This window comes from Leptinotarsa decemlineata, unplaced genomic scaffold, assembly GCF_025532065.1.
Source record: "Leptinotarsa decemlineata unplaced genomic scaffold, Ldec_3_MD MMD2_tig00000251_RagTag_RagTag, whole genome shotgun sequence".
In the NCBI taxonomy this organism is placed as follows: domain Eukaryota; kingdom Metazoa; phylum Arthropoda; class Insecta; order Coleoptera; family Chrysomelidae; genus Leptinotarsa; species Leptinotarsa decemlineata.
The window spans coordinates 9832515-9850925 of record NW_027412547.1 but is presented as its reverse complement, the minus strand read 5'-3'; the positions used below and the strand labels follow the sequence as shown (position 1 = coordinate 9850925).

At 34.7% G+C, this 18411-nt stretch overlaps 1 protein-coding gene across 7 annotated transcripts in view; it reads right to left on the bottom strand.

The window, feature by feature from the left end:
- The window catches only part of Svil (Supervillin), a 566272-nt gene that overhangs the window by 406068 nt on the left and 141793 nt on the right, over window positions 1-18411 (bottom strand). For 6 of the 7 annotated variants that reach the window (XM_074173666.1, XM_074173665.1, XM_074173664.1 and 3 more), the window contains exon 2: window positions 64-3928. In XM_074173666.1, coding sequence (XP_074029767.1) covers window positions 64-3853 — 3790 coding nt within the window. In that variant the 5' untranslated portion in view covers window positions 3854-3928. Of the gene's footprint in view, window positions 1-63; window positions 3929-5270; window positions 5361-18411 lie in introns of those variants that run through there. The other variant, XM_074173667.1, reaches the window with a different exon arrangement.

Here is an 18411-nt window from a genome sequence, read left to right as displayed (position 1 = left end):
TAAAGGCACATTCTGTGATTGGCAAAGCAAAAACGTCTAGAACACCAGCACACGATTCCTCACCTGTAACCCCTTGCTCAATCAATTCAAGATTTTCGTAGCCAGAATCCACCTTCGATGACGATTTCTTTTCGGAATTGATTTCTTCATCGCTCTTCTTACCAGGCATTTCAATATCCGCCATGTTGTTCCTGAGTTCCTGAAAACTTGCAATGAGTTCGGATTTGTGTTCTTCAAAAGGGGATCTGCATTTCTCTTGTTCATCAATTTCTTGCAGAGAAGTTGTTACATCAACTTCGTCAACATTAAGTTCTTTGTCGGACAATAAATTCTCATAATCGTGTTCCGAGTCTCCAGTTTCATTATTTCTGTCTTCTTCCTTGGAATCTATTCTAGATACGACCACGTTGGCAGAACGCTCTTCTTCAGGTTCAAAATTTATTTGCTCCACTACTTCCAAGTCATTTTTTGTAGAAGCCATCAGTTCCGTGCTATCTACTACACATTCCAAAAGTTTTTCACATAGCTTAGCATGTTCTGAGACAGCGTCGATCTCAGATAACTTTTTATCAACTTCCGCTTCAGTTCCTTTTCCAATTTGATGCTGCTCAGGAATGGATTTGGTTTCTTTTTCTTCGTTGAGTAGATTCAGCTCTTTCGTTATCCGTTCAGTAGTTTCCTTAGCTTCTTCTGCCAAAGCACTTAACAGGTCGTCTAAAGACGAAGAAGAAGATTCACTTTTGGTCTGAAGAGGAGAAATTGGTATTGGAGTTGATTCCTTAGGAGATCTTCGGCTTTCTGGTGTCAGGCCACGAGGCGGTTTGGCAGATAAATTGATCTCTCCTATCCTAGGCGAACACGGTTTCGATATCTGGGTAGACTTGTCAACGGAATTTTTCAAACCATTTAAAAAGTTTTGTCTGCTTTCTCGAAGACTAGATGTGTTAGTTACCGGCTGAACATACTTTGTGTCTGTATCGCTCATGAAGGCTTTTCTAGTAGTTGATATTTTGTTTTCTTTGTCTCTCAATACATTTCTGGCTATTTCCATAGCGTCAGCAATATCTGTCAATGTTTTAAACTCGTTTTCTACGTCGTTATTCTGGTTTCGTTTTTGTCGAACTCTCTCTAGAGTATCATTGTGAATTAAAGCGCCAATATTAGCAGAAAGAGATCGTTGAGCTCTCATTTTCTTCAAACTCGCCAGATTCTCTGAATTATTATTTTTGAAATCATCAACAGATAAAGGAGGCAAAGCTGGCCCTTTATTACCATCTTTGCGAAGATTTCGGAAAGCTAAGTCATCCTTTACAATATCAGGTATTTTCCGAGGTTTAAACGACGGCCTGTAGATATTTTCAGGCTTGGCGTGAAGATAGTCACTATTAGCACCAGGAGTAATTGGTCCTAAGGGAATGCCGAAAGGTGGTTGTGGATCTGCAACCTTCAACAAATTATTGGTGTGTTTAACATTTCGATAAACAACATCATCAAACGTGATATCCGGTTCATCCGTGTGGGCATGTTGGGTCTCATCTTCTTCATCTCTGAGAGCTTTATGAACGGGCGATGACAGTAAATAACTTACTTTGGATAATGCCGATTGTGGATCAGCTATGGTGTTTGCTCTTTCTTTATTGATTTTCCTGAACGCCATGTCATCGTTTCTTATATCTAACGTGTGGTTTTTCTTCATCATTCTCCTACGTCTTGGTGAGTCAACCGAATCGAATGGCTCATAGCTAAAACTAGAATCGCTCATAGCTCCTCTAGATGTGAAACTTGGATATGAACTCATAATATCCGCTGGTACTCTCCTGTTTTGGGCTTCTTTTTCCCTTTGTTCGGCCCTTTCGAGTAAATCTTCATCACCTAGCCTCAAACTGTTATAAATAGCTTCTAATTCATCTAACGCTTCTTCTAAATTGGTTGACTTTCGGTTTGTATCTTCTTGGCTCAAAGGTGTTTGTGGCGATTCAACCCGTGTTTTAGCGACCTCTTGCAAAGTTGGAGTAGCCGGTTTGAATGGACTAGGACTGCGTGTTTCATTCAATTTACTTTTATCATTTTGAAGAACGCTAGGCAAAAACACTTTGGTTTGCACACTAGTATGACTGGTAAACATTTGTGGACTATCTGATCTGGTTTTCTTCAATATCGGCTTATTGATGTTTTGCCGATCAATTTGTTTCCAGAAGTCTAACGCTTTCTGGCCAGCTTCACTATTACAGTCGACGTTACTAGTACTTTTATCTTCAGGTTTTATGAATATAGGTTTACGGCTCCTTGGATTCTTATCCGTCAAATAATTGTATCCTATATTATTGGGTTTAACTTCCTCCCTTCTGGTGATATATCTTTGGGGTTTGTTAGCATCAGGGGTTGTCGAAGAAGGCCTATCTGCCAAATATACGCTAATAGTATCCCTGGGCAGATGATCTTCCGAAGTTGATCGAAAACTGGGATGCAGATTGAAAGAAGAAAATTTTTTCGTCTGTTTCAAAACAGGAGTGGGATTAGAATTGCTGAATGACTTAGATTTAGTTTGGCCGCTATTGTCAAAGTAGAAAGTGTTCGGTCTTCCACTCTCAAAGTAGTGGTTTCCAATTGTTCTATTTGGATCACGTGGGGGCGGTGGTGGAGGTTGTCTATTTGTTCCAAATTGTGAAGTATCAAGGAGACTCAGATTTCTGTGTCCCACTTTTGGTCTCATTATAGGAAACTGAACGTGTAGCACGTCTGTGGATGGAGCTTTATGAATGTTCGCATCGTATGAATAGCTTCGCTGGTCATTCAACCGTTTATCCCCGTTCAAATCAATTTGCTTTCTGGTGCTGTTATTGTAGTCGTTCATAGATTGCGGTGGCTTATATGAAGGGTTGCTGGTCGAATTACTAACTCTATATTTGGTTTGGCTGTTATGACTAGGGGGTATTGTAGATAATCCGGATATATTGGAATTTTGAGAGTGTAAACTAGAAAAAGATAATTTATGTCTGGCATCTATCGGGGTAGTTGGTACCAATGGACTTCTACTCGGAGATCTGTTACTTTCATCGGATACTTTCCAATTCATCGATGAATGTTCAACATCGGACTTGGACAGCCTCAGATAATTGAAAGGATTTTCACCGTCTCTTGAATGTCGCTTGAAGTACCTTTCAGTTCTGGCTGCTCGAGATTTCCTATTGGATGATCCGTCTTTGAGTTTGAGGTCCTCTTCACTTCGAACTTTCAAGGAAGAGTTAGACATATGGGAGTCATCGTCAGAACTGCTACCATTTCTTGAAGAAGTCATCCTAGCTTCGGCTCGAGCTTTAGCTTGCTCTCTTCTAGTCTTCTTAACGCTGTCTATTGACCCTGATACCAGGCTGTTTCTGGAAAGATTGCTATCGTTCAGAGATTCTCTACTAACTTTTTGGCAGGATCCACTGGAGGGAACCTGAGGTAGATTCCTCCTTATATAGTTTGAGAACCCTCCCGTGGGATCAGATAGAACAGCATTTTCTTCATGACAGTTGTATCCATTATAAATAATGGAGTTTCTAGGAACAGGTGGTATGACTACGTGGTCGAAAGTTCCTACCGATTTGATGGGTTTTTTCCTCTTTGAGTCGGGTTTCTTCTTTCTTCTATTGAGAAATCCTTTCTTTTGGCACTCTTCCTCGCTACTGCTATCTGACTCATCCTTCTTTTTTCTTCTGAACATATTGGTGAATGACCATTTTTTTTCTTTCTTTTGCGACTTTTCTGGAAAATCATAACTGTAACCCAAAGTCCTTCGTGTGAGAGTAGGAGAGTTATACAGGTCGTTGGGATCCTTGAAGACAGTTATCTCATCGGTGGAGTTCATGTTTAGGAAGTCCTGGGCATCTTTAACACGAATGTTCGAGTAGGAGGACCAAGTTCTCGGACGGTTGCTCACAGTCTGAAAAGAAAAAATGCTTGTTATTGACGTAATTATAAAATAAACATATGAGTAATGATTATGGATTGAAAACGAAAATTACTTTTGGAAATTTTGAATTTGCATGAAACAAGATGATTATTAACATTTTCCAGAATAATTTGAAGCTGACGACTTCTGGACATACAAGAAATTTTTAAATTATGTAAAAATTATGTAGAGAAAACATATGTCATAATATTTTACAAAACAAATGGCAAGTCACTCCCGTATATCAACTGCAAAAATTTCTAAAAATAAAATTGAATCTGATAACACTGGGTGATTTACGAAGTTCACTCTATAAAAAACTGTATCAAGCATTATGTAGTAACATGTCGGATAACTATTAGAGTTCTATTTTTGTCTCGATAGACCGCCATGATTTGACGGATAATTTTAGATTTCATATGGCGCAAACATATGGCCAATCTCTGTTTTGAAACAGACTGGGCCATTTGCTAAAAGTTATTAATATGAAATAGTTGAAAGAAGAAGGGTATGAATATTGTTGAACTGTTTGATACATTTGAATCATATTTCCTAATACTGCAGGTGATGAATGAAAAAGTAAATGCTCAAATATTGAATTTTCCAATAACATCTCTATTTTTTAAAGTAAATGTGAGATTCTGAAAGAAACATATTTTTTCTATTGAATGTTATAAACAGAAAGTGAAACCAGCTTGATTTTATTGCTGAATAGAATACACTCCGTTTAAATACATCCTAGCCAAAATAGAAAAATCTGCTGGGGCGCCATCGTGCATAAACCAAATTTGATTTCTCAACAAAAGAGGCACGTTTTCGAGTAACAAAGGCAATTCGTGTTGCAAAAAATGTCTGTAGAAGCGACCATTAAGTCGACCAGGCAAAAAGAAATTACCAATCAAATGATCCCGTAGTATACCAGCCCATACATTTAATGAAAACTGCTCTTGAAAATGTGCTTCTACAATTCCATGTGGATTTTCTTGTGCCCATATGTGGTTGTTATGAAAATTAATAATGGAATTCCTTGAAAAATTGGCTTCGTCAGTAAAAAGGATTTTACAATCAAAATCGGGGTCATCTGCTAGTCTATTAAGGTACCACTGGCAGAAATTGATCCTTAAAGGGATCGAGGAAGAAGCGCCTGCACTCTTTGAATATGGTAAGGGTATAGTAGAGACTCGCGCAATATTCTCCAAATAACCTGATGACTAATATTTAAATGTTTACCGATTATTCTGGTGCTAGTACTGGGATGTTCTTCTATTTCATTTAGAACAGCTTCTTTGATCTGTGGAGTTCTAACAGTACGTGGTCTACCTCCGTCACATACCTTTTTATTAACACATCCAGTTTCTACAAGACGCCTATGGATATTCGAGAATGTTCTTTGATCAGGTATTACTCTATTGGGATAGCGCTCCATGTATCGTAGAATCTACCAGCGGCGCACTGCAAAGAAGTTCAATAGGAACTGCAGGAATCGCCTTTATTACTCGAACACTTGCCTCTTTTGTTGAGAAATTTGATTTATGTACGACCGCACTCCAGCATATTTTTCTATTTTGTCTCGGAAGTGTTTACATGAAGTGTATGAGAACAACTGAATAGAGGTTTTTGTATTGTAAAATAAATCATTTCTACAAAAAATCTTTAATTTTTTTCTCTATAACGGTCGCAGAAACAAAAAAAGTTTCCAAATAAAACGGAAAATTCATTTTGTATTTTAGAATCTACCAGCGGCGCACAGTAAAAAAGTTCAGGGGGAGAAAATGGAACATGACTCCTTAAAAAATATCACCTTGTAGAATCAACAACCATCTGACAAAACCCACTAATTTATGCCCCATAAAGCAATCTAGATTCCAATTACAAGAAAAATCTTGTAATTTCAACACCCTGTAAATCGGTAACGAAGCGTTTGCGGACCTATGTTTATATAAACTTGTAGTTATGAAATAAGCCAAAGAATTACCCCCTTTCGTATGTGCACGATGTTTAGGAACACCCTATATATATATATATATATATATAAATTTTCACTTCAGTCGTGTGGTCTAAAGCACACTCGCTTTTTTTCATATCAATTCATATTATGGAAGCATGCATTCGTAACAAATAAAAATAGACAGATATTCATAAATATTCACACGATAACTGAACATGCGGAACGTGTTTCATTTGACATTGAAAAAATCGTACCCAGACGTAATGAGTGGGTGCTACCAAGTTTTTTGGAGTTGTTACGTTGCCGTTGATTGAAAAAAATCAGTAAACACATAGTCAACGTGACCGAAAATTAATATTTTTTTCTCATTAAATTATAAGATCAAGGATTTGATTTTTTTCATTCATTTTCACTGATTGGAAAATATGTTTTGTGAAACACAACAAAAAAAACCTAGTGAATGATAGATGTTACTGTCAAATCGTAATTTACCTATCTCCTTTTGAAAAGTATACTTTCATAACATCGTGAATAAAATAAACATGAATTATTCAGCTGATGGATCGTTACCTCACAACAAAAATACATTAAAAAATCTTCAAACGAAATAAAATGACAACTATGGGTACATTCGCTGATAAAACTGTCCCAAACAACAAAGATGTCAAAAAGACTTTATTTCGATTTCATTCCAAAAAATATTTCTGCACAAATACTATTGTGGTAATTATAAACAAAAATAAACATTGCTTGGCGATTGCCACACTTTCTTTTCGAGAGTGTAACTTTTTTTGATTCTCAATGGGCTTGTTTCATGCTATGGAAAATGATACTGGTTTGCTAGACTGATCGAGTTACGGGTATATTATACTTATCAAGCCTAATCGGTCCCAAAATCTCTTTATATTTGCAGAAAAAAGAATAATTCGAAAAACAAGAATTTAAATTGGCTGCGTGTCTGTTGACCAATAAAATTGATCGTGTCTAGAGCGGAGTTGCCAAGTGTATTGGTTTTTAATATCCAATCATAGATCTGATGATCCAATTTGACAGACGCCATTTTTGTCAACTCGGTGTGAATACAAATGTTACAATTATCTAATTAAAGAACGTTTTTTTTGTAAAAGGTAGGTCTCAGCGGGTACCTATTTTGCTGCATATTCCGTGTCATTAGTTTACACTCCGAAAAAAAAATTATCAGGTTATTTTTGGATTGATATGTTCTGGAGTAATTCTACATATACCACATACCGTTTCAACTTTTCATTCTTCATTTCGATACCAAATGCAAATTTTTCAAGTGAAATTCATCGATCATTTCAAAATCGATTCTTGGTAAGTTGTCGAGAGTCAGCTTCAACAAAAATAGGCTCAACATTCATTTTGAAATTATTTTAACAAAAATACGAAGTTTGTGGAAACCGTTGACTTTAGAAAGAGCACATTGTCGCATTCACTACAGAAGGCGCTGGCTGACTGGATGACAATATGGCTAATATACCAGTAACGTTGAATTTCTTATTTTTTCGTGGGAGACATGAATGCATAATCGATTCATTTTATTAGGGTTCATGAGCATTCGAAAACCATTTGAAAATACAGCTCGTTCAATTCTATTTAGAATTATATTTAGATATAACTTGTGCTATATCAGTTATTGAGGCAAATATTATTGTCCATTTTCATGCTTAATTTTAATTGATTGTTCATTTTCTCAGGAAAATGGAGTACCCATTTCACAATTTATTGGTTTATTCGGCATTGAAAATGTATGTCATATCGGATCTATTCTGCTTATTTTTGCAACATTGAGTTTCAACTTTTTTTAGCTGACAGCTCGCGTAGGAACAATTGGTTTTTTCATCGAGTTTAGTTTGTGTATGTTTTGAAAGTGTTTTAGAGATATATGTGAATATTAATATGGTGCATTCTTGTGCTGATTTTAATTGTGCGGAAAGGCACAAGAAAACAGAAAGCGCATTTGTTTATAAGTGAGTTGTTTCATATAATGAGTTTAGGTTCCCAAAAGGATAAAATGATGAGAAAAAAAAATGGGTGAAAGTATTGAAAAAAAATTACAATCCTTCTAAGTACTCTTCCAAGACTTTATCGAAATCATTTAAAAAGTGACTATAAAATGATAGGTGAACGAAAATATTGAATTTGATAACAGAGTTTTTTTTATTTCAACTTCAAGTATTCTCCACAGAAAGTATTAGGTATCTAGAGTCAATCCTGTTACTGAAAGTATGAAACAAAATTAATTAAATTTTATCATATGATTAATGGTATTATTACCTCAGAAGCTTTTGTTGGATCAGTTCGAGTTCAATCAATTCTGTCTATACTTGACCTCATTCAACCTTCCTCTCAAGTTTTGGAAGATTCAACAGATTACCCAAGTGAGCCATAACGCTTGAATTTAATTCAGTAGCTGTATTAGAAAGAGGTGTGTATGTAGGAATCGTTTTTTTTATAATAAATTACACAGCTTGTACAGATTGAGGATTGTAGAATAAATTGAATATTTGAAATGATTCTTTAATTCAGTTTGCTATATTTTTTGATTTTCTTAACAGTATATTATTAAATAATGCATAAAATCATAGTTTAGGTAAATATTTTGTGATCTATCGACTTTGTGTACTGATTTTAGATATAGAACTTATTTGCAAACATGATTTTTCGTGTACATTTTATTCCATATGGAGGATTTTTCATTAATTGAAACGTCAACGGGTTCATACACACTTCCATAATTAAATTGATAATGATAGGCTTCCTGAATTTTACGATTTGGCAATGTTGATTATTTTTATTGTTCCTATTGGTCAATCGAACAAGAAGCGGGAATAGGGGCGTGATGTCACCACCCTACCACATTCGATTTTTAATAATTAATTACGAGAAAACTACGGTACTTAGAGAGATAAAACAAAGTGCAATGTTTTTCAATTTAAAATTTCTAACAAGTGAACTATAATCATGAAACAAGCCCATTCTATTTACTATTAGTTAGTTCCGATAAATTACATTTTTCAATCGATGCCAAATATTCGCTTCGGATTGTATGATTTATTATTGGTCCCGGATTGAATTATAATAATCAAAATATTTTTTACGAATTGAAAACCTGTAAAAGTATCATTTCTCACTATCTTCATATACATTATAGATACTTGCATCATATGAATGCCCGCATCAGGTGATGATCCCCACTTGCCACATCGAATCTAACCCACCAAGTACCTATTACACTGGTCTAGACAGGTCATTACTATTAACGCCAGACAAAAAATATTATGACTGCCAACAATTTGCAAGAGTGCCGATAAACATTTTATAACTCATTCGACGTTCAATGGATATGACAAATTTTAAATCATTTTCAAGTTTTCAACACAGAGGACAAAAAATCATTTAAACAGGAAGAGTTCTAACTATTTTTAACTGAAAAACAACACACTAGGATCAGTTTCACTCATACATTTCAATCGAAAATAATAGTTTTTCAATAACTTCATTTCTTCTTGTACTGGTTGAACTGAAGTTGAATTGTACTGACATTTTCACGACATAATATATTTATATTTCCAATATTCCAACTTGCTAATCTGATCTCTTCTGGAAAACAAAGCCTGGTGTTACGGCTTTTATTGACGAAAACCAAATAAATGAAGACAACACAAAACCGAAAGCATAAAGGTAATCTAGCCAAACTTCCGCTCTGCATCAGGGGGCCGGCTATGAATACCAACGCTGGATGAGGTGTTGCCCTTGAAGGTAAGTTTTTCACCCTGAGGTGTTTGTATCCTTGCCGAAAGGATGTACCGGTATCTTCGAAATACCGGGTGTTCTATCGTCTAAGAAAGCCTAGTCACGGTAATAAAAGGCTCTAACGTGATATAGACCTCCTTTTCTTAGACACCCGTGAGACTCTTTAAGTCCCCGTGAAGTAACCACAAAATCCGCATCTGCAGAGGACATGGAAGTCGACCCCAACTGTTCTCATTGTAAAATCAGATTAAGAACCAGACTTTCTCAGTTAAAAAACCTAGAAGGCTAAGATAGCGACTTATTACCAACTCAAAAGCGGGATATCTAGCAACCCAAATGGACTTTAACAACAGCAATACTTATTTAAGTGTTAACAAGCTTCAATATTTTAATTCAAAACAGCAATTTACAATTATATCCATGCAAGTATTTCAACTTTGAAATCTTACAACACTATTTCCAAAAATTAGATAATTACTCAATCAATTCTCAAGTACATTGATGTTGATATGCCAAACAACTCCAAATTATATATATTTTTTTTGATTTTCATAAGAGAGAACTGACGTCATCAAAATACAGTTTTGAGAAATATTCCGAATATCATTATTTTTTCGAAAAATCCCAGCAATACACCCAATCCGGTTGTATCAGTTATTTGCGAAAACAATAGAATCAAATTCCTTACTCCAATATTAGACATGGTTAGGTGCCAGCAATGTTAAAGAATGCACATTTCACCAAATTGCACGGACCGTTTCAACGATGGTTGAAAGAAGAGAGCGTGACTAATACGAAATTATGGAATAATTGCTTCATGAAATTTCCAAACATCATTCTCTCGTTAATGAAATGTAATTTATATACTTCAATTGGTATTACAGTGCAAGTGAGGTGCAGCAATCGGATATTGATACCACTACAATAATACTCTAGAATAACTTCCTATATTGGATATTTGTCAAGCAACTATCAGAAAGATTATAACACACCTACATATTATGAGTTATGGGGAAACTACAACAATTTGAAAACCGTATCTATTCTCTCTTCAGGTTTTAACACATTCTCTTCAGCTGACCCACTATTATTTTGGTAACAGGTTTTTAAATCATCCAAAGTGACTGACTAGAATAGTAGCAATGGTTTTAAAATAGAAGAAAACTGTATATTTTTTGTAACTCATAACTTTGTGAATTGTAACTTTTAAAAATAATGCGTTGATCTGTGCAAATTTTCATCTCCCTCCCAGGATTTATAACCTTTTTTGAACTCCATGAGAAGCAACGTAATATTGATAGTGAGGGGCGTATACTTCACAAAATTGTGTGGCCTTGGACCAGACCATTTTGTTGGATAGTTGACGTTTGTTAAATTACGACTCCCTACAGGTGGAGCATGATGGTTGTTGTCGATATTGACTTAACATTGACTTGTTCATAGTAATCCTTTCTTTGGTTGGGTGGAAGAGTATAGCTGAGAGGGTAAGCTCTCAGCATGATCTTCTTTACTGGCAGTCGATACCTCTTCCAAGTGTACATCAAAGCCAGAACTGGAACTTCCATTTTGTGCATTTAGAAACTTGCGTTTCTACCAACTTAACCATGCCACATAGCTCCCTATAGCTCTGAGGAATGATTCTATACAGCCCCTACGACTCTAAAGAATGATTCTCCACGGTCCCCTACGACTGTGAGGAATATATCTGACAGACCAGAGTTTCGGAAAGGATACACGGAAATATGTCCTGTGGGGTCCAATGATATTATTGGACCTCAGAGCCGTAGGGGGCTGTGTGGCATGGTTAAGTTGTTAGAACCGCAAGTTTCTAAATGCACAAAGCCAGAACTGTTTTTATTTCATTCATGCCTGTAATGGATGTGACTCCAAATTCTGCTTTTTCGGTCCCCAGACAGATGGAAATGTTGCTGGAAATGAAAGCTTTCATTTGAGTCGACGTCCGATGAGATATATTTAGCAATAGTACTTCTGAACCAAGGCAACCTCAGTACTCAAAAACCTCGATGAACTGAGGTATATTTTTGCAGATATATTTCAATAGATTATCTTCACTTCCATTCCTTTTTTTCCATGCACACCTTCCATTATGAACAGTTGTTGCGGAATTGATTGAGTTTGATATGTATCCCCAAATGTCGGATTGAATCGTCAAAGGTTTTCACCTTACCTGCTCTTACTCTGCAGCTTCCGGGTAAAGGGGATGCATCCGCCCAATCACTAGCTAATAGTGGACTGTAAGGGGTTGATTGCTTTGTGGGTATGAGTGAGTACACGTAAATCGGCACCTTAATCTCTCGATACACTATAGCACACCGTACACTCATTCGTACTATCACTGTCTTTTTTTTGTCCGTCCATCGCGGAGAGCAATATTTGGCTAGTCCACTTGACGATCGGCGCGAGCAACTATATATATATACGGGGTGATGCAAACAAGAGAACTACAATTTGATATATGCTTAATTAATAACTATATACATAGGGGAAATCCGAGAACTTAACAACAGTATTCATAAATTTTTATGTTGATTCGAAACGAATTCATTTTATTGACACCCATGCGATGAATAATCTACCAACAATAAATATAGTTTAAAAAACTGAAAAACGCGCTTTTGAAGAACATCGAACTAAACAGTTAAAAATATTTTTTTTTAATAAGCTCAAAACAATAATGGAGCGACGGACGCTTGATATACAAAAAATATGGCACAAAGCGCCAACGCTTTTTTCATAGTTATACTGGTATTTTTCGTTCGTTATTTTCTAGGCTTATTAATTTTTTTTTTAACTTTTTCTGTTTAAAAAAAAATCTGTTTTTCCGTTAACCAGCTGTCGTACCCCTACGAACGACAACCCTCAGAAGTCGAAACTTGTGCGAGCTAAGGATTAACGAGGTCTTACCTTTTAACGTGTGATTCCTAACACTGATGTGTTAGAAATCACACCTAACTCGGATTCCTAGTTCGATGTTCTTTAAAACCGTGTTTTTCAGTTTTTTAAATTACATTTATTTATCATTTTTTAGTTTTGCATGCTATGAAAACGTGTTTTTTATTCTTTTTGAACAATATTTATTTTATCTAAACTTTGGGATCAATCAGCCGTATATTGTTTGGAAAAATGTCCATTGATCTTTTTCGATTCCGGAGAGGGACCCTGAAAATCAGCTACCAAGCCCAAGGCAGCAGGCGCGCAATGGAGGGTTACAAATAAGGCATCAGCAGGCGCGCGTGTTAATGAAAAAAATATACTTTTTTCAAATGAAGAAATACATGTAAAGTGAGTTTACAGTTATATCAAAGAGGTTACGTACAGCGCCATCTGTCCGCGAATATATCAAGCAATACTGTTGAACACAGATCACGAGCTTGAGAGTTACAAACAAACATACATACAGGTGAAGCTAATAAAAGCGTGTTAATTAAAAATGAATAACATTAACCTTGTGAATGGTTCATCTTCTTTACAAGCAGGTTGTTAGATAGCTTGGATTGGAACTAAACGTTTCCAACTGAAGATTGATATCTATATGATATCTATATCTATGAATGCTATACCAAATATTGTTAATGAGGTCGACTTCAACTCCCCAGAATGCGAACCATATATCAAAATGCTGGTGGATTATTGTGGACGAAACAAACGGAAGTTTTATTTCGCAAATTTAAATTTTTGTCAAATAAAAGTTATCTGAGATATAAAATAACAATATATTCCACTCCTCACATAGTATTTTTTTTAAATTAAACCGTAGCCTCACTCCATATGCAAAGAAGTTCTATGTAGCAGAATATGACCAACTTCACATACTACAAGTGGTACATCTATCCTACATTCTTGGTTTATTATTTGATTTTCTAAACACGAATGACCTCAAAATACGAGTACACTTTATATAAAATAATGAAATTAACATACCTGCCATTATAGCATAGCATTGCGAATGTGTTAACAACATTTTTCAATATTACTGGAGTTTTATCCCAACACCAAACTGTTATTTTGAACACCTCGACACGTGTTTCGATCACCAAGTGATCATCTTCAAGAAGACACGTTATTTTGAACACCTCGACACGTGTTTCGTGTCTGCTTGAAGGTGATCACTTGGTGATCGAAACACGTGTCGATGAGTTCAAAATAACGGTTTGGTGTTGGGATAAATCTCCTGTAATATTCATTACTACCCCAAAGGTTACAAACAGTGCATCACGAAATTCTTCAAAATAATTTTTTTCTGCAATAGAAGAATACTTTTACTACTCGACAACAGACGGAACCACTTTAGAAGTGGTAATTCCGCAAAACCACGAAGGAATACGTAAAATGATTTAGAAAAAGATACCCAAGAAATTTTGGGTTTTTTGATTTTCGAAGAGTTCCGTTCAACGTTGAAAGTTGTAAATTTGGATAATTCATAATTCCAAAATACTATAGAAGTGACAGGAAAACTATCCATCATAAAGAGTATCCATCTATATCTGAAATAATTGAAGCAATACTCAAAAAATAAATTTATACTGATCAGTGTGATTCCTGATATGTCAGAGAGTATATGAAATACAAAATTTACTTTCATTTCATTATTTTATTATTGTCAGTATCAAATAATCTTTCTCCATTGACCTGGTTCACAGAACATCTAACATTTGGCCGAAATAATTTGTTTACTGAGAAAATTCATTTTTATTTTCCGTATTACAATAATTATGTAATTATTGAATAATTTTAATTACTATATATAATTCTATTACAAAATAGTCCATTTTAATTAAGCAGTTTCTAGTGAAATTCTTCGGCATTGTTTGGTTGCACTCAATCTGCGAGAATCAAACATGGAACAGCGAAAGTACCATCTCAGTATCTCAATTCTTTGAGGAATTTCCTTTCGAAACAGATACCTAATTAGAAGAGTATCAGTCTATTACAGATAATTTTTTTTTTATCTAACTAACTAACACAATTTGATGGGATTCAAGATTTGAATGTGAATACAATCAAAACCTGCACCAGTATTACTATTCGAAAGCATACATTTTTTTATTATATTAAAAATCAAACCAATTTTAAAAATTTGATTGAAGATGTTAGCAAAGAATTAACAAAAAGTTGTGATGATTCGGCAGTGAAAAATCAGGTAACAATAACTCTACAAGAATGATTCGTCCATTTGTGATTTTTGGTGACTAGATGTAAAAACAGTAAATCCAACCAAACTGTTATAACAAGAAACTTCGATGAAGAGAAAGTTTTCACATACAATATCATCCACTTTCATCGATCTGAAACAGTCTTTAACTAGTTATTGAAGTTGCCTCAATAGCGGTTGCACTTGTGTGTTTATGAATCATTTTCCAGTGGTGAAAACATACAGCTGACAGATTGACACAAATGACAAGTTAGTCAAAGGGTTAACAGCACTAGCGATGAATACATTTCACCCGCATAAAATGATAACTCTTCAACAACTTTATGGCTACAATTTTCAGAGAATTGAATTTTGTGAAACACTGACGGATTTTATGAATGAAAATCAAAATATTTTACACAATATTCTCTGATGAGTGTTACGTTTTTTCCTAATGGAAATGTTAAGAAACAAAATTGTCGCTACTAGAGCGATGAAAATCCGCGCACTTTTTGTATTTTTTATATTTTATTGCACAACACTAGATACTTGAATATCTTCATGGTTTCAATTGATTCTACAAAAGTACTAAAAAGAAAGGTCAAGTATATGTCGTATATTTCAAAAAGTAGCTGACCGACCCCGAAAATCAAGTACCACTAAATTCCCTTTTTCTTTTAGGATTTTAGGGTTTTGTCCGAGCCTGCTAGAGTGTTTATGTGATTAATTAACATGCTTTTATTAGCTTCACTTGAATCTTTGTAACCGACTCCTTTGGACAAGATTTTGACTAACTTTAAACGAACAGATTTACTTAAACATTGTACACTTATTAAAAATCGGTGACAATACAATAATTTCATATGTTTATCTCATTATCCTTATCAGGATCGCCAGGATTAAATAATTTTCTCACACAGTCTCTTTGTGAGAGCAAATGAGACAACCACACTGTCTGCGCATGCGTATATATTTTATATTAGAAAAAATGGGCTTGAAATAGCAAGTCAAACTAAAAAGTGAAAAATAAATAATAGTTTTAAAAACTAAAAAAAAACACGCTTCAATAGCAACACAAACTAATAAATAAAAAATAATTCGATTCTAATTTAAGATTGTGTTCAACATCGATAATAAGTCCTATGGCTTAATGTCACTGATGACTTTTAATAAGTCGGAAGACAAAATAAATTAATTTACAAAAAAATTAATTTTGTTGTAAAAAAGCGTGGGGTGCTAGATTTCCATTATCATTAATACTTGGTTAGGAACTGTTTGCCAGATTGGAGCCATAATAAAAATAAAGGTAATTTAAAGCATCCCACGCTTTTTTACAACAAAATTAATTTTTTTGTAAATAGATTTAATCTGATTGCAGACTTATTAAGAGTCATTAGGTAAATCAAGCCATAGGACTTATTTTCGATGTTGAACAAAATCTTAAAGTAGTTTCGAATTATTTTTAATTTATCAGTTTGTTTTGCTATCACACCGTGTTTTTATTAGTTATTTTAAACTATTTTTTATTTAATTGAAAACTTTTCTACAATATGCCCCTCTTAAAAACAGTTTTGACGTTTTTTTGTATACTTTTATATTTTCAAATTGACACTTTGTATAGAAGAAGCAAAGAAAGTCAATGTGTTCGGATTGAGTTTCTTCACCATATTTGTTTACTACTACCCAAAGGAGCACTTGTTTTGTTGTTCAAAAACTGGCATAGTTTCGAAATGACGATATTTTTGAGAGATGGTGTTGAAGATATTGAATCTCGGTGTTGACTTGGCCATATAACTAATTTTTTATTTGTTCCTGTCACTGTCACATCATACAGTCGTAGTATTTTGAATTTATCAACAAGTTCCACTTTTGCTGTTAATAAACGCGTACTTATGTTTCCATTTTTCCCCGTTTCAGTTTTTGCTTTTTGCTCACTGCGTATGTCATAATCCTAACAAATAGTTAAAAGTGAAAAAATGAGAAATATATGCATAAAATATTAGAAATAGATGGAAAGTATTTTCGAAACTAACCTTTTATAAATTCACATTACAACACTAACAACGAATCCTAAAAATATGCGGAATCTTCAAAGCAACTGAAATATTATTACGAAGCGGCTGATATGTGGTCTGTTTATTCGATCGACAATGACCTATTTATATTCTTGACATGTGACACTGTTATGGGGATTAAAAGCCTATTAACAAGATGTCCGAATAGAGAATATCGATTTCTGGAAGGAAATACTTAAGGTTGGTTTGGGGCGTTTCAATTCGTCAGCTGTGGTAACTAGTATCGAAACGAAATTTTTAGAAAATTCAAAAGCTAGTACCAATGAAATGATCTGTACTGTTCGAGGTAGGTACTTTCTATGAAACGTGGATTGAGCATTGTGAAAAATGACTTAAAGTAGATGAAAGCACAGTCATATGATCATATATATGCATATAATTTGCATAAATCTGTTATAGTATAACAATTTTCAACTGAAGGTAACTCATATACAAATTGAACTGAGAGCTAACGGCAACAATGTTAAATGTTAGAAATAAATTCTTGCCGGGGTCATTTTTATTGTCTATGCATCCCCATTGTAAATAATTGAAAAGTGAGATGATTCCATAAAATTTGCCCTCCGTAACAAGATAACTTCTGAATATTGATAGGATGTACGAGCGAATAGGTGGACCAGTTAGTTAACCCTGCGTCCGACATATGGACTTTCGTAACATTTGTAGACACGTGGGGTGTGTGAGACCCCAATATGATTTTCCTGTTAAAATTAACATTTTTTTGAATGTCAACATAGTTGTTATGAGAATTCTACCCTGTATTATCTCTTTTTGCAATAAAATAATTTTCGATTTACCAAAACAAGCAATACATCGTTATATTCCGTCTTTACCAAAATAATATGTTCTTTTAATGGAAAAATATAGATTTACTCGGGAAGTCTTTTGCACATAAACCGACTGAATACATGTCAAATTGCTGGTTCAAACAGATAATAAAACATCATAGAATAGAAGTTTAAAAAAATTATTGAAAATCATGAAAAGTTACAGGTCATCAACATTTGCCATTTCTACGCAAGATTTGCAGTACATTTCTGCATGGTCCAGACATGAATTTATTGCATTTGTTACAAATGTATTTTGTATTTCGATAACGGGCACGATTGCAATCTTGAGATCTTCCTTGACCATTTTGTTTAAGTATTTTGGATGGAGGTTCCACAGTTTCGCCTCTGATCATCGAAATCTGGATAGTTACTAACGATGCTAACATTATCGCTTGTTTCATCACCATTAGATTCGTCAATTTCATCATCACTTCCTATTTCATCCCATAAGGACTGAAGACAGGCCACTTCTCGCTCATAATCACCTATTTTTATCAAATAATCTGAAAAACTACTCGGTTTAGTTTTTTTTTGAATGCGCACAATTTTGGAACGTATAGAGACACGTGGGGTTTCGTGCACCCTAGTCGTTTTATAACAGGTCTAATTCAAACATACGTCAAACTACAACTAATTTGAGATGTGAATATGAGAGTGGAGACTATATGCGGAAGCTACTAAATATATCCGAC